Below are 24,567 nucleotides of genomic sequence, written 5' to 3'. Positions count from 1 at the left end.
TCCTTTTTCTCCCGCCAGCTTCCTTTTCGTCCTTCCCTGAGCTAACCTCCCCTATTCCTGCAAATCCACGGGTTCCCGGGTTCGATTCCCGGCGGGGTCAGGGATTTTCTCTGCCTCGTGATGGCTGGGTGTTGTGTGCTGTCCTTAGGTTAGTTAGGTTTAAGTAGTTCTAAGTTCTAGGGGACTTATGACCACAGCAGTTGAGTCCCATAGTGCTCAGAGCCATTTGAACCATTTGAACCTGCAAATCCAGTTTTCTTATCACTAAAATAACATTACTCGGTTCACACGGGACAAACCCTGTGGTTTCGTGCCACAAGTCATTAATAAATTTCCCAAAAACAGTAATATGACTGGCCCAGCCTAAATGCTTTTCGTAACAGTACCACCTGTATAAGCCATTTAACTCATTCGTTAATTTTCTTTCTTTTCTTAATCTTATGGGACTTAACTGCTTATGTCATCAGTCCCTGAGCTTACCCACTACTTAACCTTAATTATCGTAAGGGCTAACACACATACCCATACCCGAGGGAGGACTCGAACCTCCGCCCGGACGAACCGCACAGTCCATGACTGCAGCGCCTTAGACCGCTCGGCTAGTCACGCGCGGTATTCGTTAATCTCGCCTTCATATTACCATGGGAAAAGTACGCCATTGTATCGTATTTATCCTTTCCAAGCATTCTTTAAATATTACAGGAACAAATTATGGCCCATTATAGGACAGCAACACCTTTGGACTATCTGTTGTTCAAATATACCTAAGTATAACCTGCCGACAAACCTTCGACAGAAACTTACTTTCAAACTCATTTACTATATGACAGTCCTCAACAGTTACTACCACCCAAATAAGAGCTTCGACACTGAGACGGCTCTTGATAAATCAACTCTTTCCATACTCATGTCAATAATAGGATAAAACATCAGAAAAATATTTCAAGAAATTTACAGCATGAATGTATCGTGCCAAATCAAACTTGAAAAGGTTCCTATATTTGACGAGGTCATATAGCCCACGTTCGCCCTTACCAGTACATGGTACGCCTCCCAAAATGCGGACAAGCTGCTGTAGATGTTTCTTCTTCTGTTAGCCGTTCAGTTGGTGTGGCTTCGAGACCTACAGACCACAGCTCCTGGTTATTGGACTGTCGCCTCACACCGCCATCCGAGCTTCTCCAAGAACGTCTTTGCTGGCGTCGGAGCTCAGTTGGAAGCGAGACCCTCACTGAAGGCAGTTCTGTTCCAGTCAATGAGAGATTCCAGGTCGAAGGTGTGTGTGGTGGAGCCCCGGACAGCGGTGGGACACCAGCGTGACTGCAGCCCGCCTGACGGCGTCTAGTGGCTGTCTGGAATGCCATTTCTTACATGGCACGACCCCTCGGTTGTCATCCGCGGCATCTTAGGCACAGTGGTACGTCGACGGTATTGTGCACACCGTTTTGTTGCCCTTAATGGCAAGCCAACCTGGGCTTACATTTCAGCAAGATAATGATCGACCGCACACAGCGGTAATTTCTGCTGCTTGTCTTCCTGGTTGGCAATCCCTACATTGGTCAGCAACGTCGCCGGGTCTGTCCCCAATTGAGGGCATTTGGAGCATTATGGGCAGGGTCCTCCAACCAGGTCGGGATTTTGACGCTCTGACACTCCAGAGGGGCAGAATGTGGTACGATACCCCTCATTCGTCTCGAATGAAGGATGCAATGTTTTTGAAATTGCAATCATTTGTTTGTCAGTACATGTACATCACATCTACCATTTTCTGTACCATTCGGATAAGTTCGTCGTGATCTTCATCTACATCATACCCCGGAAGCGACCTAACGGTGTGTGGCGGAGGGTACTCTCGGTACCACTATCTGATTCCTCCAACTCTGCTCCACTCGCGAATAGTGCGTGGGAAGAATGACTATCGGTAAGCCTCTGTACTGCCTCTAATTTCTCGAATTTTCTCCTCGTGGTCAATACGGGAGATGTATGTAGGGGCAAACAATACAGTCTGTGATCAAAAGTATCCGGACACCTGGCTGAAAATGACTTAAAAGTTCGTGGCGGCCTCCGTTAGTAATGCTGGAATATGGTGTTGGCCCACCCGTGGCCTTGATGACAGCTTCCACTTCTGCAAGCATACGTTCAATCAGGTGCTGGAAGGTTTCTTGGGGAATGGCGGACCATTCTTCACGGAGTTCTGCATTGAGGAGAGGTATCGATGTCGGTCGGTTAGGCCTGCCACGAAGCCGACATCCCAAAACATCCCAGAGGGGTTCTATAGGGTTCAAGTCAGGACTCTGTGCAGGCCAGTCCATTACAGGGATGTTTATGTCGTGTAACCACTCCGCCACAGGCCGTGCATTATGAGCAAGTGCTCGATCGCCTTGAAAGATGCAATCGCCATCCCCGAGTTGCTCGTCAACAGTGGGAAGCAAGAAGGTGCTTAAAACATCAGTGTAGAGGTCTGTACTGCGATGTGCCACGCAAAACAACTCCGTGATGTACAACACCTCTCTTGTAACGTCTGTCAGTGGAGTTTCTTTAGCATATCCGTAACGCTCTCTCGCCTGTGACGAAACACGCCGCTCTTCATTGGATCTTCTCTATCTCCTGTTTCAGTCCTACCTGATAGGGATCCCAGATAAATGAACAGTACTCAAGAATCGGGCGAACAAGCGCCTTATGAGGCACTTCTTTCGTGGATGAGTTACATTTCCTTAAGATTCTTCCCATGAATCTGGTATCTGCTTCTCCCACTATCTATTTTATGTGGTCATTCCACTTAGGCCGGCCGGTGTGGCCGAGCGGTTCTACGTGCTTCAGTGTGGAACCGCGCGACCGCTACGGTCGCAGGTTCGAATCCTGCCTTGGGCATTGATATGTGTGATGTCCTTAGGTTAGTTAGGTTTAAGTAGTTATACGTTCTAGGGGACTGATGACCTCAGGTGTTAAGTCCCATAGTGCTCAGAGCCATTTGAACCATTCCACTTAAGGTCACTCTGGATAGTTACACCAAGACATTTTACGGCAGACGCTGTCTCATCAATAGTGTAGCTGTACAGTAGTGGATTTCTTTTCCTACATATGCGCCATATGTCACATTTATTTACGTTCAGGATCAATTGCCAGAGCCTGCACCATTCATCAATTCTCTGCAGGTCGTTCTGCAAATCTTTACGATCTTCTGGCGTTGCTTCTTCGGTATGCGTAATTTTTTTCTGTCTTCAAGTGTACATTGGAGAAAGCAGCTCAACGGCTCGAGGTGGTCAGCCTCGGTGTGCGTTCAGCCAGTAAAGGTTGTACAACCTAAGTGTAGTAAAACTCTTCGTTAAGTGTCTTATTAATTGTTGAACGTCAGAAATGTAGGATTTTTAAGAGTTTTATTTTATTTGCCTCGATATGTCCCATTACTGACCACCGTCGTGACTATCAGAATAATGCGCCTCGAGTGCGCAGGTGGAAGCGACACCGCCGCTGTGGCGCGCGCTCGGACTGTTCGGCCAGAGACGCGCGCCGGCAACCCGCACCTGAGCCAACAGCCGGCGCATTCCCTCCCCATTAGCGGCCCCCCCCCCCCCCCCCGCCCGCCACCCACAGTACTTGTTTGCCGTCTCCCTCCCCCAGTTGCTCGATTAGAATGACAATGGGCCGGATCCCGCGCCCAGAGCAAATAAATGAAGCGCCGGTGGCGGCGGCTGCCGTGTTTGGAGAACAGTTAACAGGTGGACGCGGCAGCCGCCGACTGCACCCACCCACCCTCCGGCCGGCTCGGTTCCGCGTGCCGCGCACGTAACCCCAGCGCGCGTCCTTCACCTGCTACAGTGACAAATGTACAGCGTAGTTGTAAAGTCGGTTTAACTCTGGCAAGCCGAGAATTACTTTATCTGTACTGGATCTTTACGAACTCCGCGGCCGTTGAGGATTATTGGCGAAGAGCGCAACCAGACACAAATACTTTTAAAAAGCTTTTTATTAATCTCATTACCTGTCTGTTGTCTTAACTTTCCCAGTATTCGTTAGCAGCACTACACAAGAATACACTGAGGAGACTACATTCACGGGATACCTCCCACTATCGTGTCGGATCTGTTTCTGCCCGTCGCAGTGCGGTAGCTCCACGTGGCATGGACTCGCCATGTCATCGGAAGTCTGCTGCAGAAAAATTCAGCCATGCTACCTCTATAGCCGTCCATAACTGCGAAATTGTTGCCGGTGCAGGATTTTGTGCAAGAGTTAACCTCATGATTATGCTCCATAAATTTTCTATGGGATTCATGTGGGGCGCTCGAATTCTGCAGAATGTTTTTCAAACCAGTCTCAGACAATAGAGCGAGAAACCAGTCCAAGCTGCAAATATTTTACTTTTCATCCGATGGCTGGTTTCGGGTCGCGATCCATTTTCAAGTCAATATGGCATTTATGAAGATTCCAAACAAAAAAAAAGTGCAATGTACATTTACAGTGCATGTACCTGTATGCACTGTAATTACGTTGTCTGTAGGAAGGTTGCAATGTGAGAAGACTAGCGAGGTACGAGAGGATCTGCGGAGTATCGATAATACAGTGGCTGCTAGTTGACAAGTAAATGTAACGTGTAAGCCGACCATGAGATCCACTACTGTTGGATTGCACTATTTGCGATGACCGACTGGAAACAGTAACAACACTAAAATGCCTTAGAGTAATCGACCACAGCGACCTGAATTCGAATGATCAATTAGAACTAATTGTAAGAAAAGCAGATGCCACGCTGAGATTCATTAGAAAAAAAGGAAACGTAACTAATCCTCGACAGACTTGGCTCACAAAACGCTTTTGATTCTTACAAAATACCAGTAAGTCTGATTATTGAGCGTTGCTCGACAGTCTGCTGCCTGAGCCGCGCTCTCTCACAACTATACGTTTTTCGTGAACTTCTCTGTCTATCTGTGTTTGGTTTCCCGTCCTTGTCGCGTTTACGTCGTGGTTCTTCTTCCTTCTACGTGTGGGAGCAGTGATGTGTATCGATATTTGCGCCGTGTACCATCTTTGGTTTGGTGCATATAGTTTCCGGCAAGGGGGTCTGGGGTGAGTCGGTCATTTGTTTCGGACGAGGGAAGTTATCTCCGCGCGGTGCAGGGGTCCGCTGGCAGCCCCTGCGCAGTGTCGGAGCGTGTGTGGAGCTGTCCGATCGCTACGAACTTCGTGGTTCGCCGACTCGGGACGTCAAAATTGAATAGTGGTTTCAACTACCCAAGCCACGTCTGTTCATGTTGTAGTGGTTCGCTTCGGTGGTTTGCTGTTGGGGAGGTTTTCCGGTGAGCAACACCGAGTCGCTCTACTGCTAAGATTTAGCCGCCTTGCGGTGCAATTAACTATTTTTGTCGACTACGATTTGAGTGCACCAGTGGAATTTTCTGTCTTGTGGTCGTTAGTGTTCTGGTTACCTGCCCTGGGCACTGACGTAAATTCAGGCAGTGTTCTTTTGAGCGAGTTAACTATTACCATCTTTCAAATTCAAGTGTACCGGCGGAATTTTCTGCCTACTGGCCGTTAGTGTTTCGGTTACCTGCCCTGGCCACTAACGTAATTTCAGGCAGCGTCCTTTCGTCACCTGTTGTCGCTGTCCAACATGGTGTGTAATTTTGACAGCTAATACGTACTCCGTTGTGGATTATCACGCTTGCAACTTTGCCGCTTGGGGTTGTCATGTACTGATTGACGGGAAGCAAGTTGTTGTGTCGGTCGGTCCATGACTGTCCCCTGGTTGGGTTCCGACGGATCAAGTGTAGTTGGGCTCACCACCTGTCTCACCTAAGTGAACGAGGGCAGACCGACCTCCCCGGAGGCCTTCTGAGTGCCACCGGTGTTCAATTATCTGTTTCAGCTATTTTAAATTTTAGGGCTTTTTGTCATTGTTTGTTTCTGACAATTTTGCAAAATTAATTTTTAAATTTACCTGTCAAGCTTAAACACTGCGGCCTTCTGCCTTAAAGATTATGGAAATATATTTTGAAATTTTGAAGTTTAATTGTACCCTCAGGTCTTGGTATTGCACCTTGCATATGTTGTTTCTTTAAATTATTTTATTGCTGTCTTAATTGGATTTTTATCTTGTTGATTTTTAAGATTTCTTGTTGTTAAAAATGCTGGCCTTCTGTCTTTAAAGGTCTATGGTAATATATTCTGCAGTTTTTAAATTTAATTGTGGCCCTCAGCCATTTGTGTTGCACCTTGTGATATGTCTGCGTAAACAGAAGAAACTAACGATCAGAGTCCGAAAACAATTTATTGGACTGTTCAATTAAGCAAAACAAATTCTCCAAGTATAACACCAACACAAAACAGTGATCCGTCTTCGAATCACAACTACATACAAAATAATATAGAAAACAACTGAAAATAATTCCCTACTAGTCTCCACCAGAGACTTCTCCGATATACCGAGCCTAGTCCAGAGATCAGCGAGAAGATGCAAGCTGGGCTGCCAGGGCGGCAGGTATCCACGTCCGCTGGCGGTCGATGAACTGCCGATGTGCGGTTTTTTTTTTTTTCCTTTATTGTAATTTTCAGCACCTCATACAAGGCGGGCTGGCAGCAGCTTAATACGCCGCTCTTCAGCCGTATGGGGTACAATAATATGAGATAGGTGACACAGAAAATACAAAAAATGGCGGGCAAAGAAAGTAGTTACAAAAAAACAAAAAAACAAGAAGCCGTTCACGTTGGACGAAAAAACACTAACACTTGTTGACACGGAGCACAAAACACGGAGAGCTGCGACGGCACAGTGAACAGTGGAGTTGTAACTGCACGAAACACAAAACGAAGCACACACACTAGACACTGACGGCGATGATCTCCGGCGCGCGAATGTTCACCATGCGTGTGCGAGTCCGGGGACCTGCCAAGAGAGGAGGAGGAGGAAGGGGAGTGGGAGAGGGAGAGGAGAGAGCGGAGATGCCACGGGCAGGGGAGAAAGGGGTGAGGGAGGAAGGGGGAGGGGAAGCCCGGGGGGGAAGAATGGTGGAGGGAGGGGACGGAGGAAAAGGAAAGAGAAGGGGAGGGAAGGGAAGAGAAGGGAGGGAGGGAGGGTGCCTAAAGGAAAGGACACCGGAAGTGGGTGGTGGGGCAGGGTCAAAGTTGATAGGAGGGGTAGATGGAGGGGAGGAGGACATCATCAGGGAGGGGGAGCTGGCGGAAGCCACCTTGGGAGAGAGTAAGGAGGGTGGAGAGATGGAGACCGGGCGGGACGTGGGAATACAGGCGCGGCAGCGGGCGGGGGTGGGAGAGGATTGGGGAGACGAGCGGGTGAGGAGGATCGAGTTTACGGGAGGTGTACAGGATCCGTATCCTTTCAAGGAAAAGGAGGAGGTGGGGGAAGGGGATGAGATCATACAGGATCCGCGTGGGGGAGGGGAGACGGATGCGATAGGCGAGGCGGAGAGCATGGCGTTCAAGGATTTGGAGGGATTTATAAAAGGTAGGGGGGGCGGAGATCCAGGCTGGATGGGCATAACAAAGGATAGGGCGGATGAGGGATTTATAGGTGTGGAGGATTGTGTAAGGGTCCAGACCCCACGTACGGCCGGAAAGGAGCTTGAGGAGACGGAGTCGGGAACGTGCCTTGGCTTGGATTGTATGGAGATGGGGAGTCCAGGAGAGGCGACGGTCGAGGGTGACGCCAAGGTACGTAAGGGTGGGAGTGAGGGCGATGGGATGGCCATAGACGGTGAGATAGAAATCAAGGAGGCGGAAGGAAGGGGTGGTTTTGCCTACAATGATCGCCTGGGTTTTCGAAGGATTGACCTTGAGCAACCACTGGTTACACCAAGCGGTGAACCGGTCAAGATGGGATTGGAGAAGGCGTTGGGAGCGTTGCAGGGTGGGGGCAAGGGCGAGGAAGGCGGTGTCATCGGCAAACTGGAGGAGGTGGACGGGGGGCGACGGCGGCGGCATGTCCGCCGTGTACAAAAGGTACAGAAGGGGGGAGAGGACGGAGCCTTGGGGCACACCGGCGGAGGGGAAAAAGGTGTAGGAATCGGTGTTATGGATGGTGACATAGGAAGGACGGCGGGAGAGAAAGGAACCGATCAGACGGACGTAGTTAATGGGAAGGGCAAAGGTTTGGAGCTTGAAGAGGAGACCGGAATGCCAGACGCGGTCATAAGCGCGTTCGAGGTCAAGGGAGAGGAAGATTGCGGAGCGACGGGAATTAAGCTGTTCGGAAAGGAGATGAGTGAGGTGAAGGAGAAGATCGTCGGAAGAGAAGGATGGCCGAAAGCCACACTGGGTGACGGGAAGGAGGCGGTGCTGGCGGAGATGCTGGTGGATGCGGCGGGTGAGGATAGATTCCAGGACCTTGCTGAAGACCGAGGTGAGGCTGATGGGACGGTAGGAGGAGACGGCGGACGGCGGTTTGCCAGGTTTAAGGAACATGAGGATACGGGAGGTTTTCCACAGGTCGGGGTAGTAACCGGTGGACAGGACTACATTGTAGAGCCTGGCCAGGGTGGAGAGGAAAGAGACAGGAGCTTCACGAAGGTGACGGTAGGTGGCACGATCGTGACCAGGAGCGGTGTTGCGTTTTGTGCGGAGTGTATCAATGAGATCCTGTGTAGTGATAGGGGCATTGAGTTCCGTGTGTGTAATGTTGTCCAAGTACTGGAAACCAGGAGCGAGGGGAGGGACAGAGGGGTCAGTTCGATCGCGGATATCCGGGAAGAGGGAGTAATCGAACTGGGGATCGTCGGGGATGGAGAAGACATCGGAGAGGTAGGAGGCAAAGTGATTGGCCTTACTAAGGGTGTCAGGGAAGGGGTGATCATCGTGGAGAAGAGGATAGTAGGGGGAGGGTTTAGTTCCGGTAAGGCGACGGAAGGCCGACCAGAACTTGGACGAGTTGATTGGTAGGATGGCATTTAAACGGGTGCATGTCTGTCGCCAGTCCGCCGATGTGCGGCCGAGCGCCGGCCTTTATAGCGCTTCGGCGGATGAGTACCTCGCAACTATTTTCCATCACGTGGTTTGACGTGTGGAAATGGTTCCGGGATCTGCAGCGACCTCTTCCTTATGTTTATGTGGGCCGGTAGTGGCCCCTGGTGGCCGCTGGTGTCTTTGCTGTGTTGTTGTTGTTGTGGCCGTTCCTCAATTTTGCCTGTCGGTTGTGTAGTGCTTCGGTGTGCCTGCGAGGCGGCAAACCGCGGCTGCAGGCTGTCAGTTTGATTGCTGATACTGTAGGCGCCGTAATGTCTGGTGGAGAAGCCCACAGCACCTTGCGTATGTCGCAGTTTCGGTTTTAAATTATTTTATTGCTATCTTAAACGACTTTTTGATTTTTTAAAGATTTCTTGTTGGCCATCCGCCTTTAAAGGTCTGTGGTAATATGTTGTAAAATTTTGGAAATTAATTGTGGTCCTCAGCCATTTGTATTGCACTTGGCGTATGTTGTTTTATTACCATCTTAATTGGATTTTTATCTTGTTAAGATTTCTTGTCGGAGGTCTTCAGCCGTGAAAGAGTTGCTAAATTACAGTAAATGACAATTAGAAGCAGAAACTGACCTCAACCCTTGGCCCTTTCCACAATCCTAATACCTGTTCTGCCCAGCGGGTTTAGCGGGCGTCTCAGTGCCCTTACCAGAAAAGCTGCGAAGAGAAGCGGCACGTTACGTCACGGGGCTGTTCAGCAAGCATGACAACGTAACAGACATGCTCAACGGACGCCAAGAGGGGCGTTGTCTATCGCGGTGAGGTTTGCTGTTGAAACTTCAAATGCCTACGGCTATATTTTACTTACTCTCATACACGTCTCGCGAAATTGCCACGAGGAGAATGTCTAAGAAAGTAGCGCTCATACGGAGGTTTTACCGGTAGCCGTGCTTTCCACGGGACAGTCGCGAATGGAACAGGAAAGCAAATTGATCGCGAAATATAAGTACATCTAAGTCACCTGTTTGTACACCATCTGATCAGAAGCATCCGTGCGCCCCCATGTAATGCGGAGTTGACAGCTAAAAGTCACGAGAGGCTGATCTGTCAGAACAAAAGGACACGGGGAGTATCGCGTTGTCAACAGTGGAGCAATGAGCGACAGCAGAAGCGGTCGGTCAGCTGAGGTCAGTGACTTCGAACGCGGCTGGTCACTGGATGTCACCTGGAACACTTCACCTTTCAAAAAGTTGCCCAAGTCGGCTGTAAGTGACGTCACAGAAGTGGAAAGGCGGAGAGACAGCCACAGCCACACCCGAACCAGGCACACTTCATGTGCCAATGGACAGGCACCGTTGAACACTGCTGAGGCACTGCTGAGTGAAAATCCTGAGAGATTTTGGTCGTATGTAGGCTCAGTGAGTGGGTCGAAATCATCTATTCATTCTCTCAGTGACCACACCGACACCGAAACGGAAGATAGCAAAGAGAAGGCCGAAATGCTGAGTTCAGTCTTCCGAAGTTCTTTCACCGCGGAAGATCGTAACACTGTCCTTCCTTTCGATCGTCGTGCGAACGTCGAATTGGCAGATACTGAGATAACCGATCGCGGAACTGTAAAGCAGCTACCATCGCTTAGTAGTGGACAGGACTCAGGACCAGATGAGATATCTATAAGATCCTACAAAGATTATGCGGAAGAACGTGCGCCTCTTTTAGCAGTAATTTATCGGTGATCGCTGGAGCAACGAATGGTACCTAGCGATTGGAAGAATACTCAGGTCATTCCTGTTTTCAAGAAAGGCCGTAAGACAGACCCACAGGATTACAGACCTATATCGTTGACATCAATCTCTTGCTGAATTATGGAACTTATTTCATGCACAAGAATTATGACGTTCTTGGAAAATGAACAGCTCCTCTATAAAAATCACATGGATTCCGCAAACAGAGATCCTGCAAAACTCAGCTCGCTCTGTTCCTCCATGAGATCCACAGCGCAGTCGACAACGACGCTCAGCTTGCTGCCGTGTTCCTTGACTTCAGTAAGGCATTTGACGCCCTCCCGCATTGCCGTTTAATGAAAAAAATACGAGCTTACGGAGTATCGGGGCAGGCCTGCGATTGGATTCAAGACCTTCCTGCTGATAGAACTCAACACGTCGCTCTTAACGGAACAAAATCGACAGATGTAAAGGTTCAAATGGCTCTGAGCACTATGGGACTTAACTTCTGTGGTCATCAGTCCCCTAGAACTTAGAACTACTTAAACCTAACTAACCTAAGGACATCACACACATCCATGCCCGAGGCAGGATTCGAACATGCGACCGTAGAGGTCGCGCAGTTGCAGACTGCAGCGCCTAAAACCGCTCGGCCACTTCGGCCGGCGACAGATGTAATGTAATATGCGGAGTACCACAGAGAAGTGAGGTAGGACGGTTGCTGTTTACAATACAGATAAATGATGTAGTAGAAAGCGTCGGATGCTCTTTAAGGCTATTCGTAGTTGAAGCAGTCGTCTATACTAGAGTAGCAACGCCAGAAGATAGTAAGAATTTGCAGAACGATCTCCAGAGAATTGATGAATGGTGCAGGCTCTGGCAGTTGACCCTGAACGTAAATAAATGTAACATATTGCGCATTCAAGGGAAAATAAATCCACTACTGTACAGCTTCTCTATTGCTGCTGGAGACACCGTCTGCTGTAAAATATCTAGGCGTAACTCTGCAGAGTCACCTTAAGTGGAATGACCACATAAAACAGATAGTAAAGCAGATACCAGACTCAGATTCATCGGAAGAATCTTAAGGAAATGTAACTCATCCACGAAGGAAGTGGCTTATAAGGCGCTTGTTCGCCCGATTCTTGAGTGTTGCTCATCTATCTGGCATCCCTATCAGGTAGGACTGACAGAGAGAGAAGATTCAAAGAAGAGCGGCGCGTTTCGTCACCTAATCGGTTAGCTGGCGGGAGAGCGTTACGGAGATGGTAAACATACTCCACTGGCAGACGTAACAAGAGAGGCGTTCTGCATCAAGGAGAGATACACTATTGAAATTTCGGGACAGCACTTTTGAGAAGGAGTCGGACGACATATTACTACCCCCCCCCCCCCCCTCCCCCCGTATATCTCGTGTATTGACCACGAGGAGAAAATTGGAGAAATTAGAGACAATATTCAGGCTTACCGACAATCATTCTTCCCACGCACTATTCGCGAGTGGAACGGGGTTGAAGGGTACGGAAAGTACCGTCCGTCACACTCCATTAGGTGGCTTGCGGAGTATGATATGGATTGCAAGAAATTAGAGGAAGAAATCACTCGTGAGCTGCAAGTGCTACCGGCATTCTAGCTACCGCAATGAGTGTGCGTAAAGTGTTAAAAAGAGTGCGATCCACTGGTGGGGCAGCTCCTCATAATCGACACATTTCCGTAGTCAGTGCTGAGCCACGCTTAGGTGCTGTAAAGGCGGACGCCACTCGACAGTGGATGACTGCAAAAAAGTTATTTGATGAACCACGCTGTACTTTCTGGCAACCCGACGGGAGTGTGCGGGGTCGGCGAATGCCTGTACAACATCACCTCCCATCGGATGTAGACCCAACATTGCAGTATGAAGGAGGTGCCGTTAACGTATTGGTATGTTTTTGGCGATTAGGGTGACATCCCCGTACTGCACTAAAGAAAGGGTATGAGCACATCGTACAGTATTGTGTACTGCATTCGATGGATCACTGTTCGTATCAACACGACAGTGCACCTCGTCGCAAAGGCGAGCCAATGGTTGGTAGGCAGTAATACTCCTGAAATGGACTGGCCTGCCCAGAGTCCCAAACTGAACTCACAAGGGAACCTCCCCATCGCACCCCCCTCAGATTTAGTTATAAGTTGGCACAGTGGATAGGCCTTGAAAAACTGAACACAGATCAATTGAAAAAACAGGAAGAAGGTGTGTGGAACTATGAAAAAAAATAAGCAATATATACAAACTGAGTAGTCCATGCGCAAGATAGGCAACATCAAGGAAAGTTCGAGCTCAGGAGTGCCGTGGTCCCGTGGTAGCGTGAGCAGCTACGGAACAAGAGGTCCTTGGTTCAAGTCTTCCCTCGAGTGAAAAGTTTAATTTTCTTTTATTTTCAGACAATTATCAAAGTTCAGGCACTCACACATAATCAATTTCGCTCTCCAAAATTCCAGGACATGTTCAGATTTACTTGGACATATGCAGAATTTGACGGTCTACTCACGGAAAAATTTGAAAACGTTAAAAACATATGTTTTGACTGAGCACAGGGAAAAGTGTGCGACTGTGAAACTGTTGCATTCATTTGTTACAGTTTATGTGACAAATTCTTATGTTTTCATCACTTTTTTGGGAGTGATTATCACATCCACAAGGGCAAGGTGGAAGAATCTTTTTACCGATTCGCCAAGTGTAGAAGTTAGATGGGTCGACATCATATTCCTGTCATTTGACGCACTTGCCGTCACCAGTATAGTATAGAATATATCAGACGTGTTTTCCTGTGGAGGAATCGGTTGTCCTATGACCTTGCGATCAAATCGTCTACTAATCGCACGGATTTGCGGTGCGGTCACAAAACATAGACACTAAACTTATTACAGTGAACAGAGACGTCAATGAACGAACGGACAGATCACAACTTTGCGAAAATAGAGGAAGTTAACTCTTCGCTCGAAGGAAGACTTGAACCAAGGACCTCTCGTTCCGCAGCCGCTCACGATAACCACGGGACCACGGCGCTCCTGAGCTCACATTATCCTTGATGTTGCCTATCTTGCCATTGGACTGCTCAGCTTGTATATTTTGCTTATTTTTTTCATAGTTCCGCACGACTTCTTCCTGATTTCTCGATTGATCTGTGTTCAGTTTTTCAAGGCCTATCCACTGTGCCAACTTATAACTAAATCTGAGGGGGGTGCGATGGGGAGGTTCTCTTGTCAGTAGAACTCCTTTGGGATAAGTTTGAACGTCGACTTGTCTCCAGACCCGAGTGTACAGCATCACTACCTTCTCTTGTCTCTGTCTTGAGGAAGAATGAGCTGTCATTCCTTCATAGACCTAACACCTCACTGGAAGCGCCTCCAGCAGAGTTCAAGCGAGTATCCACTGGTAGGTGCCTGGATACGTTTCATCAGTGTATTGGTTGCAATAATGTTCGTACATCCGGTGTTTAATTTACCCCCGCCCCCCATTTCGGTATATATTCCGAGTTTTTGTAACACGGGCGATAGGTTAGAACCTGACTTAGGTTGTTAGGTAAAGGGCTTCGACAGGTGACCCTATGTAGGCGCTCCGCACACTGTGAACACAGCGCCACCTCAGCGTGGCGTTCTCCCTCGTTCCGATCACGACCAGAACGCGGCTCCTCGCTCGGGCGACGCCTCGGCTCGCTTACGTATGACGCACGGCTGCCGTGCGTGGCGCGACGCACAGTTGGCGCGATGAATGCGTAATGCGTGAGCCGAGGCCCCGAGGTGAGCACCTCCCTCCGCTCTCCGCGGCTGTCCCGGCGATACGACCTGTGTTCGCGGCGGGTGCTGGAAGAAGGGAACCCGCCAAAGTGCTCAGTGGCATCTCCAGCACCGCGGATGCAGCCATTCTCGTGAAGTTTCGTTGTTCAAAAAAAGTGGCTCTGAGCACTATGGGACATCTGAGGTCATCAGTCCCCTAGAACTTAGAACTACTTAAACCTAACTAACCTAAGGACATCACACACATTCACGCCCGAGGCAGGATTCGAACCTGCGGCCGTAGCGCTCGCACGGTTCCAGACTGAAGCGCCTAGAATTGAGGTCATCAGTCCCTAAGCTTAGACACTACTTAACCTAAATTATGCTAAGGACAAACACACACACCCATGCCCGTGGGAGGACCTCCGCCGGGACCAGCCGCACAGGCCATGACTGCAGCGCCTTAGACGCGAAATTGCAGGTGCGTTCTGGTACATTTGATGTTGACTGGATAGGATGAAAAAGGTTTGCATTTGTGAAATAGTAAATTAGTATAATTATCGTTACAGATCTGAAGATGGTTCTAGAGGATCTGGTGGTGGTGGTGGTGGTTAGTGTTTAACGTCCCGTCGACAACGAGGTCATTAGAGACGGAGCGTAAGCTCGGGTTAGGGAAGGATTGGGAAGGAAATCGGCCGTGCCCTTTCAAAGGAACCATCTCGGCATTTGCCTGAAACGATTTAGGGAAATCACGGAAAACCTAAATCAGGATGGCCGGAGACGGGATTGAACCGTCTCCTCCCGAATGCGAGTCCAGTGTGCTAACCACTGCTCCACCTCGCTCGGTCTAGAGGATCTGAAACGGGTCATGTGAATAAACATTTTTTTGCAATCAAGACGGATTATAAATAACATTGGAAAAACCAGCGACTGCGGTTATCTCATCAGACATTGTGTCTGTTTTTGCAAAGAAAAAAAATGCTTTATTGTCAGACGTAGCGAGATTTGAGACAACTGTAGTTTACTGTTCTGCTCCTTTCATTTACTACTCGCATATGACTGCACTGCTGTGAGGGCAGAATGAGAACACTAACGTAAAAAAAAGGTTTAAAAGCAAAGAATCGATACCCAACACGCTGAATCGTTGGATTCCGTTAATAATCGATTCCTAGAGAATCGGGGATTCTTCAAATCGTGGAATCGGAATCGGCACATGACGCAGACCTAATTAAAATCATTATGAATAAACTTTTTTTACTCTTATTTTTTGCAGTAGCGTGGTATAAGTAAAAATCCTACTTACAGACTAGGTACTTAAATAAACTATACTTTATTTCAAAAATTGTTTTTAGACTTTAGTTTTGTTATGTATTATCCCAAGAATTGACCTAATTAAAGATGTAAAAAGTTATATTTAGAGTCCAATTTATTTCCTCTGATAACTCTTCCCCATCTCTCAAGCAGGTTTTTCAACATGGTTGCACAACCATTACAGAAACAATGTTGAAAAACAACTTTTCCAATACAAAATATCAGCATAAAATTTTTTATAAGCGCCGCTTATCAGTTAATCTTTTAAACACATGAATGTCCGGGCATTTATGAATTTTAGGCATTAGCCCAGGTTTTTTCCTGGGCACTTGTCCCAGCTTACGAACGTCCAAACATTTTACACCACTATTCCTCAATCTACAGATGGCGTATATCTGAACCCGTGTCAGTTTGCTTTGCCTACAGCAGTGAAAGATTGTTTGAAATGTCGCTGCCGCGCCCGGGTTCGATTCCCGGCGGGGTCAGGGACTTTCTCTGCCTTGTGATGACTGGATGTTGTGTGATGTCCTTAGGTTAGTTAGGTTTAAGTAGTTCTAAGTTCTAGGGGACTGATGACCATAGATGTTAACTCCCATAGTGCTCAGAGCCATTTGAACCATTTTTTTTTTTTTTTTTGAAATGTCGGCAACTTTCTTCCACGGGACGATGGATACCCTCCGTTGTAACCAGACAGTCGAAGAGAATCGTTCGACGAATGCCTTACAGAGTACGGGGAAAAAACAGAGAAAAACACATTACGTGTACCGAAAATTGTATTTAAAAGTGTTATAAATGGAATGGTATCGCTATTACTCTTTGTGCCGTAGCTCTGCTTGGTGAGTTGTATGACTTCATAGTAAGACTGAGCAAGTTAATGTTGATTGTAATGAACTCTGCGGCAGGATGGGACAGTGCAACATAAAGTTCCCGAGACACGAGGTAGACAGCGGTCCTCGAACGTTCTTTGTGGCCGTTCCTCTATTGTTCTGGCCATCCGGTGTTCTTTCACAGAGCATTGATCACCAACAAAGGAGCTTTCTTTTGCCTCAAGTGTCCTGCGGGGAACGACTAGTGCATCGCAGTTTGCTAATTCACGGACCGAGTGTCGCAAGCCGCCTAAAAACACCAGTCTGACGTGAGAGAAACGAAGCTGTCCTTTCTGCTGAGGGACTATTTGTCGCGGCGTGTTTTTTTGTGTTACATTGTGACGAGATTTAGCCGAACCTGACAGCTGCGTTGTCTTTGGTATCCGGCGGTGATTCAGATTACCCGCCTAGCCCGGGATATAAACAGGCAGAGTATGGCAGAGGAGTGACTTGATGCGGCAGACGTCATGCGTACATTGGCACTTGTTGCTGTTTTGTACTTCAACCTGCAGTATGCCGTTTCAAGACAAGGAGGCATTGAGGATTTGTAACAAACACGTCGTCCCTATCACCAAATGACAGTTACCGACGCATCATCGACATAAACCTTCGAGAGACACTATGATACCCAAAACGAAAAGACTGAAAGCGTGTTGGGAATGTCGTGAATTGCAGTGCCGAAGGAAGTAGGTCCGTAGGTTCACGTCTTGCTGTGTTTTTTTCTTTTTTTAGCACATTCTATGATTTTCGTATGAATGCAATACAAACATTTTCTGCCATATACTGCGCTACGTAAATTTTATATTGGTCTGATAAGAAACGAGGAATGAGATAAATATTTTGTACTTCATTTTCTAGTATGTAGTGGTTTCCGAGTACGTGGTTAGGCAGTAACCTAAGAGTACATGACATTTATAATTCCTCGCTTGTCTCAGATATTTGGCTGTTCATTTCCGAATATGTCGCTATACCTGAGAATGTAGTTATGCTGAAACCTGAGGGGGCAGCTTAAATTGCTGCTACTGTAGCAGTGACACGTACACAGAGGCGACAAAAGTCGCGGGACGCCTCCTCCTGATATATACTTCTACATCTACATCTACATACATACTCCGCAATCCACCATACGGTGCGTGGCGGAGGGACCTCGTACCACAACTAGCATCTTCCCTCCCTGTTCCACTCCCAAACAGAACGAGGGAAAAACGACTGCCTATATGTCTCTGTACGAGCCCTAATCTCTCTTAACTTATCTTTGTGGTCTTTCCGCGAAATGTAAGTTGGCAGCAATAAAATTGTACTGCAGTCAGCCTCAAGTGCTGGTTCTCTAAATTTCCTCAGTAGGGATTCACGAAAAGAACGCCTTCTTTCCTCTAGAGACTCCCACCCGAGTTCCTGAAGCATTTCCGTAACACTCGCGTGATGATCAAACCTACCAGTAACAAATCTAGCAGCCCGCCTCTGAATTGCTTCTAAGTCCTCCCTCAATCCGACCTGATAGGGATCTCAAACGCTCGAGCAGTACCCAAGAATAGGTCGCACCAGCGTTCTATAAGTGGTCTCCTTTACAGATGAACCACGTCTTCCCAAAGTTCTACCAATGAACCGAAGACGACCATCCGCCTTCCCCACAACTGCCATTACGTGCTTGTCCCACTTCATATCGCTCTGCAGTGTTACGCCCACATATTTAATCGACGTGAGTGTGTCAAGCGTACACTACTAATAGAGTATTCAAACATTACGGGATTTTTTTCCTATTCATCTGCATTAATTTACATTTATCTACACTCCTGGAAATTGAAATAAGAACACCGTGAATTCATTGTCCCAGGAAGGGGAAACTTTATTGACACATTCCTGGGGTCAGATACATCACATGATCACACTGACAGAACCACAGGCACATAGACACAGGCAACAGAGCATGCACAATGTCGGCACTAGTACAGTGTATATCCATCTTTCGCAGCAATGCAGGCTGCTATTCTCCCATGGAGACGATCGTAGAGATGCTGGATGTAGTCCTGTGGAACGGCTTGCCATGCCATTTCCACCTGGCGCCTCAGTTGGACCAGCGTTCGTGCTGGACGTGCAGACCGCGTGAGACGACGCTTCATCCAGTCCCAAACATGCTCAATGGGGGACAGATCCGGAGATCTTGCTGGCCAGGGTAGTTGACTTACACCTTCTAGAGCACGTTGGGTGGCACCGGATACATGCGGACGTGCATTGTCCTGTTGGAACAGCAAGTTCCCTTACCGGTCTAGGAATGGTAGAACGATGGGTTCGATGACGGTTTGGATGTACCGTGCACTATTCAGTGTCCCCTCGACGATCACCAGTGGTGTACGGCCAGTGTAGGAGATCGCTCCCCACACCATGATGCCGGGTGTTGGCCCTGTGTGCCTCGGTCGTATGCAGTCCTGATTGTGGCGCTCACCTGCACGGCGCCAAACACGCATACGACCATCATTGGCACCAAGGCAGAAGCGACTCTCATCGCTGAAGACGACACGTCTCCATTCGTCCCTCCATTCACGCCTGTCGCGACACCACTGGAGGCGGGCTGCACGATGTTGGGGCGTGAGCGGAAGACGGCCTAACGGTGTGCGGGACCGTAGCCCAGCTTCATGGAGACGGTTGCGAATGGTCCTCGCCGATACCCCAGGAGCAACAGTGTCCCTAATTTGCTGGGAAGTGGCGGTGCGGTCCCCTACGGCACTGCGTAGGATCCTACGGTCTTGGCGTGCATCCGTGCGTCGCTGCGGTCCGGCCCCAGGTCGACGGGCACGTGCACCTTCCGCCGACCACTGTCGACAACATCGATGTACTGTGGAGACCTCACGCCCCACGTGTTGAGCAATTCGGCGGTACGTCCACCCGGCCTCCCGCATGCCCACTATACGCCCTCGCTCAAAGTCCGTCAACTGCACATACGGTTCACGTCCACGCTGTCGCGGCATGCTACCAGTGTTAAAGACTGCGATGGAGCTCCGTATGCCACGGCAAACTGGCTGACACTGACGGCGGCGGTGCACAAATGCTGCGCAGCTAGCGCCATTCGACGGCCAACACCGCGGTTCCTGGTGTGTCCGCTGTGCCGTGCGTGTGGTCATTGCTTGTACAGCCCTCTCGCAGTGTCCTGAGCAATTATGGTGGGTCTGACACACCGGTGTCAATGTGTTTTTTTTTCCATTTCCAGGAGTGTATATTTAGAGTTAGCTGCCATTCATTACAACAATCACAAATCCTGTCCGAGTCATCTTGTATCCTCCTACAGTCACTCAACGACGACACCTTCCCGTACACCACAGCATCATCAGCAAACAGCCGCACATTGCTGTCCACCCTATCCAAATGATCATTTATGTAGATAGAAAACAACAACGGACCTACCACACTTCCCCGGGGCACTCCAGATGACACCGTCACCTCCGATGGACACTCACCATCGAGGACAACGTACTGGGTTCTATTACTTAAGATATGGATATGGTGTCTGTTCCTTCGGACATGTCCAAAAGAACAGATATATCCATATAAGTATATAGTTCTGGCAATGCCGGCCAAGACCTTCTTCTTCTGTGTGGATGCACACATATTCCCCGAACTCTTACGGGACTTGGTAATAATGTTCTCCACAAGTAATGAGTGTGTTGGGGAGGGACACTACGAATGTAGTTTGTGGACACACAAGGTGAGAATGTGGGTCTCGCGGGAGGCGTGCGCGAGATAGTCCCTGCAGTCGCGCTGTCCTCTGTGCCCTCGGTGGCTCAGATGGATAGACCGTCTGCCACGAAAGCAGGAGATCCCGGGTTCGAAACCCGGTCGGCGGACGCATTTTCACCTGCCGCCGTTGATATATATATACGCCCGTCAGCAGCTGAAGGTATTAATTCTAATATCCTCCTGATATCGTGTCGGACCTCTTTTTGCCTGGCGTAGTACAGCAAGTGGACGTGGCAGGGACCGAACAAGTCACTGCAAGTCCCCACCACAAATACCGGACCGTGCTGCCTCTTAAGCCGACCGTAATTACGAATCTGTTGCCGATGCAGGATTTTGCTCAAGAACTGACCTCTCGATTACGTCCCATAAATTTTCCCTGTGATTCATGTCGGGCGATCTGGATGGCCAAATCATTCGCTCGAATTGTCCACAATGCTTTTCAAACCAGTCGCAAACAGTTGTGGCTCAGTGACTTGACGCATTTCCATCTGTAAAAATTCCATCGTTGTTTCGGCAGATGAGCCCACGAATGGCTTGAAACGGCCTTCAAGTAGCCGAACATAAGCATTTCCAGTCAATGGTCGGTTCAGTGTGACTACAGAATCCGGACCATTCCGCGTAAACTCAGCCGACATCATTATGAAGCCACTACCAGCTTGCATAGTGCCTCATTGACGTGGGTCCATGCCTTCGTGGGATCTGCGTCACACTCGAACTCTACCATCAGCTCTTACCAACTGGAATCGGGACTAGCTTGCCCAGGCCACGGTTTTCCGGTCGTCTGCGGTCCAACCGATATCGGTCGTGAGCCCAGGAGAGGCGCTGCAGGCGATGTCGTGCGCTCGTGTCGGTCGTCTGCTGCCATAGACCATAAGCGCAGCGCTGTCTTAACGGATACGTTCGTCGTACGTCCCATACTGATTTCTTCGGTTATTTCACACAGTTCTCTTAAGCGCGTTCGACATTACCTCAGTGACACCATTCCAGGAAGTTGGATTGGAAGAGGAGGAGCAGGAGATGAACTTCATCGCCAGTGACCTCCCAGGCCTCCAGACCTCCCCTTGTCACTTTCATTTGTGGGGTTACGCGTTTTTATCCCCCCTATGCCTGACACTCTTGAAACGTCTGGTCAATGGTGGCCGAGCAACTGGCTCGTCACAATACGCCGGTCACTACTGTTGATGAACTGTGGTATCGTGTTGAAGCTGCATGGGCAGCTGTACCTGTACACGCCATCCAAGCTCTGTTCGACTCAATGCCCAGGCGTATCAAGGCCGTTATTACGGCCAGAGGTGGTTGTTCTGGGTACTGATTTCTCAGGATCTATGCACCCAAACTGCGTGAAAATGTAATCACATGTCAGTTCTAGTATAATATATTTGTCCAATGAATACCCGTTTATCATCTGCATTTCTTCTTGCTGTAGCAATTTTAATGACGAGTAGTGTAGAACTATGGGACTTAACATCTGAGGTCATCAGTCCCCTAGACTTCTACTTAAACCTAACCAACCTAAGGACATCACACACATCCATGCTTGAGGCAGGATTCGAACCTGCGACCGTAGCAGCTGCGTGGTTCCGGACTGAAGCGCCTAGAACCGCTCGGCCACAGCGGCTGTCGGCCGCAATCTAGGGGTCAGTTCGTGCGCAAAATCCTGCTCCGGCAATACTTCCACAATTATGGACGGCTGTAGGGGCAGCATGGCTCAATATTTCTGCAGGTGACTGCCATGTCGACTTGCTGCACTATATCGGGCAAAAGGATGTCAGACACTATATTTGGAGGCATCTCACGACTTTTAGCATCTCAGTGTACTGCACAAATCCTTTGAATCACGTACTATTTTATCTGGGTAAGGCAGCTAGATTTCATCAAGTTCGTCCAGTCAAATCCTGTACGTAAGCCTTACTTCAATTTCCTATCAGAATGAACTGCAAACGGTAACATTTTGACACGTCTGTCGACAGTCGCAGCCAGTGTGAGGCTACCGGACTGGGTGCGGGGCGATGCTGATTGAACCGGAGGGGCGCCCAGCAGTGAGAGACGAGAGCGCGGTCCCCGGCAGCGGCGACAGGCCGACGGCGCCAGCGACGCCTCCGCCGACGGCGACCACGGCAGGGAGCACGGGCCGCGTCGAGCGGGCGGTCGCGCCGGGCCGGCATGGCGGCTAGCCCGCGCCGCCCCCGCTGCCGCCTCCGCAGCCGCAGCCGCCGCCGCCACCGCCGCCCCGAGCGAGCCTGGGCCTGGGTGTGGGGCAGGAGGCGCCGGCCGCCACCCCCGCCATGGCCGGCTCCAGCGAGCCGCTGCTGCCCGCGCGCCGCTCGCGGCCCCGCGCCGCCAAGCTCACCACCGTCAAGCGGCTGCTGCTCTGCCTGCTGGCCGCCAGCGCCATCTCCGTGCTGGGCTACTCCCAGTACTTCACCCTGTCCCCGCTCACCAGGTGAGTCCGACGTAGGAGGAGCCGGTAACCGTTCCCATCACTTCGGTCGACATCTCCTCCTCCTCTGCCCCCACCCTCTCTCTTTCTGTCTGTCTCCTCCTCCCACTCTTTCTATTCATCTCCTCCTCTCCCTTTTCACTGCTCAGCTGTGGCCATCCACATGCAAACACTCTGGAATGCACAGCGATGCTACCCGCATGACACTTTGGTCGTGCAGGGCTGCCTAGATGTCGGGCATTACTGACCCGTTCTGTCCTCACAGCACTTCCTTTCAGACAACTTGTATGTGTACAAAATGTTGTAACCAAAACCGACCGCGGGAATGCCTCGGGCTGCGGATCGGAGCCGCCAGGCGGGGAAGCCTCCGGCGGTGGAGCACGCACTACCGGGTAAACTCAAGGACGAGTCGGACGACAGACCGACGACAACCGACAACGACCGACTGTGACCGACACAACCGGGAAGAGATAAACAACGGAGGCTTGTAGAAACCACAACACCAAACACCAGCAGTAAATCCACTCAGAACCAGAGCCAGGCAAATGTCGACAACGAGCAACGACCAGAACACCATACCGCCGAGATAGAGACGCAATCCAGAGCGAGTGCCAGGCTGACTGGACTAGGGCAGAGTGGGTCCCTACATACGAAACTGGAGGGAGTGGCTATTGGCCGCGGTCTGCGCGTGGTGTAGCGGTGACGCCCTCGCTGCGAGAGAGCCACTGCGCGGAAGAGCCGCCGCCCTATATGGACTGGCCACGTCCATTTGTTCTGGCACGTGTTCGATTTCCGCGGCGGGAGGTACTAGACAAAATGTGAGTGAAACCGATTGACTAGCTGAGGAGGAGATACGAAACATACACATGTACGTGCATTAACATAAACACACACACACACACACACACACACACACACACACACACACACACACACACACACATATACACTGGCCTTTGCCCCACAGGTTCTCCTGTCTACATATATGTCATGTGTAATGCACATATCTCCAGGTTCATCTCCTCCTCTCCCTCTGCCCATCATCTCCTTGCCTCCCTTTCTGCCCATCTCCTACTCCCAGTATTCAGCTGATATTCTCTTTCCCTCCTCTTTCTCTGCATCTCGTCTTCCCCTTTTTCCGTCCATCTCCTCCACCCCCCACCCCCCTCCCCTCTGGTCTTGCACATCGTGCCCCAAATACGGGCACCTCATTTGGCATTGCTCCCCTGGTGCAGAGGTGGTGTTGCTGCTGCTCCATCTTTGTGCTAGCGAAGTACTTCGTTGGACAGAGAGGGCACTTGTACCCAAATACCTGTGACACCAATCAATGCTCCCACGGTATTCTGTCTGCGAAATATTTAAAGTTTTCGCAGTTTTCGAGGCCTGCAACATGATTATTTGTCAAGAAGTAGGTACCCCCATCTTTTCTTCTAACTGGTGCAAAGGAAAAACCCTAGCTCAAAATTCAGAATAATTCCCAGCTTTTGTCCCTCTATAGGATTTCCTTGATGAAATGGCCATTTGCAACTTATTGTGCAAAATGATACGTTGTCACACGTTAGACTTGTTGAAACCTCACTTTTTTGCTATCTTCTCTATCAAATGTACTCTTTGATTAGCAAATAACTGCGATATTGTAATTCGCGTCAAACTGGGGTGAATTCCCAAGTTTGCTGAAGATTTTCTTTTGATGTTACCGCTTGTCGAAGATTAAATTTTACTCTTTAGGTAAGGGAAAACTGTGCTTGTCATGCCATGTAAAATAACACAAATGCGAGCGTGATGAGAGGTAGTGTCTACGTAAATGAAACATTGGCAACTGAAGATGGCCA

General features: G+C 49.4%; 1 protein-coding gene and 1 long non-coding RNA gene across 3 annotated transcripts in view; both read left to right on the top strand.

Moving 5' to 3' along the window:
* LOC124711737 overlaps positions 1-22,382 on the top strand; it is a 1,117,457-nt gene extending 1,095,075 nt beyond the window's left edge. For both annotated transcript variants that reach the window (XR_007005509.1, XR_007005510.1), the window contains one exon: positions 22,266-22,382. This is a non-coding gene — a long non-coding RNA (uncharacterized LOC124711737). The remainder of the gene's footprint in view (positions 1-22,265) is intronic.
* A 198-nt stretch (positions 22,383-22,580) lies between these two features.
* LOC124712487 (bifunctional heparan sulfate N-deacetylase/N-sulfotransferase) overlaps positions 22,581-24,567 on the top strand; it is a 107,860-nt gene continuing 105,873 nt past the window's right edge. The window contains exon 1 of the mRNA XM_047242782.1: positions 22,581-22,738. Within this exon, the coding sequence (XP_047098738.1) occupies positions 22,581-22,738 (158 nt within the window). The remainder of the gene's footprint in view (positions 22,739-24,567) is intronic.

The sequence above is a fragment of the Schistocerca piceifrons genome, chromosome 8 (assembly GCF_021461385.2).
Source record: "Schistocerca piceifrons isolate TAMUIC-IGC-003096 chromosome 8, iqSchPice1.1, whole genome shotgun sequence".
Taxonomy (NCBI): domain Eukaryota; kingdom Metazoa; phylum Arthropoda; class Insecta; order Orthoptera; family Acrididae; genus Schistocerca; species Schistocerca piceifrons.
This window is presented reverse-complemented; position numbering and strand designations above follow the sequence as displayed.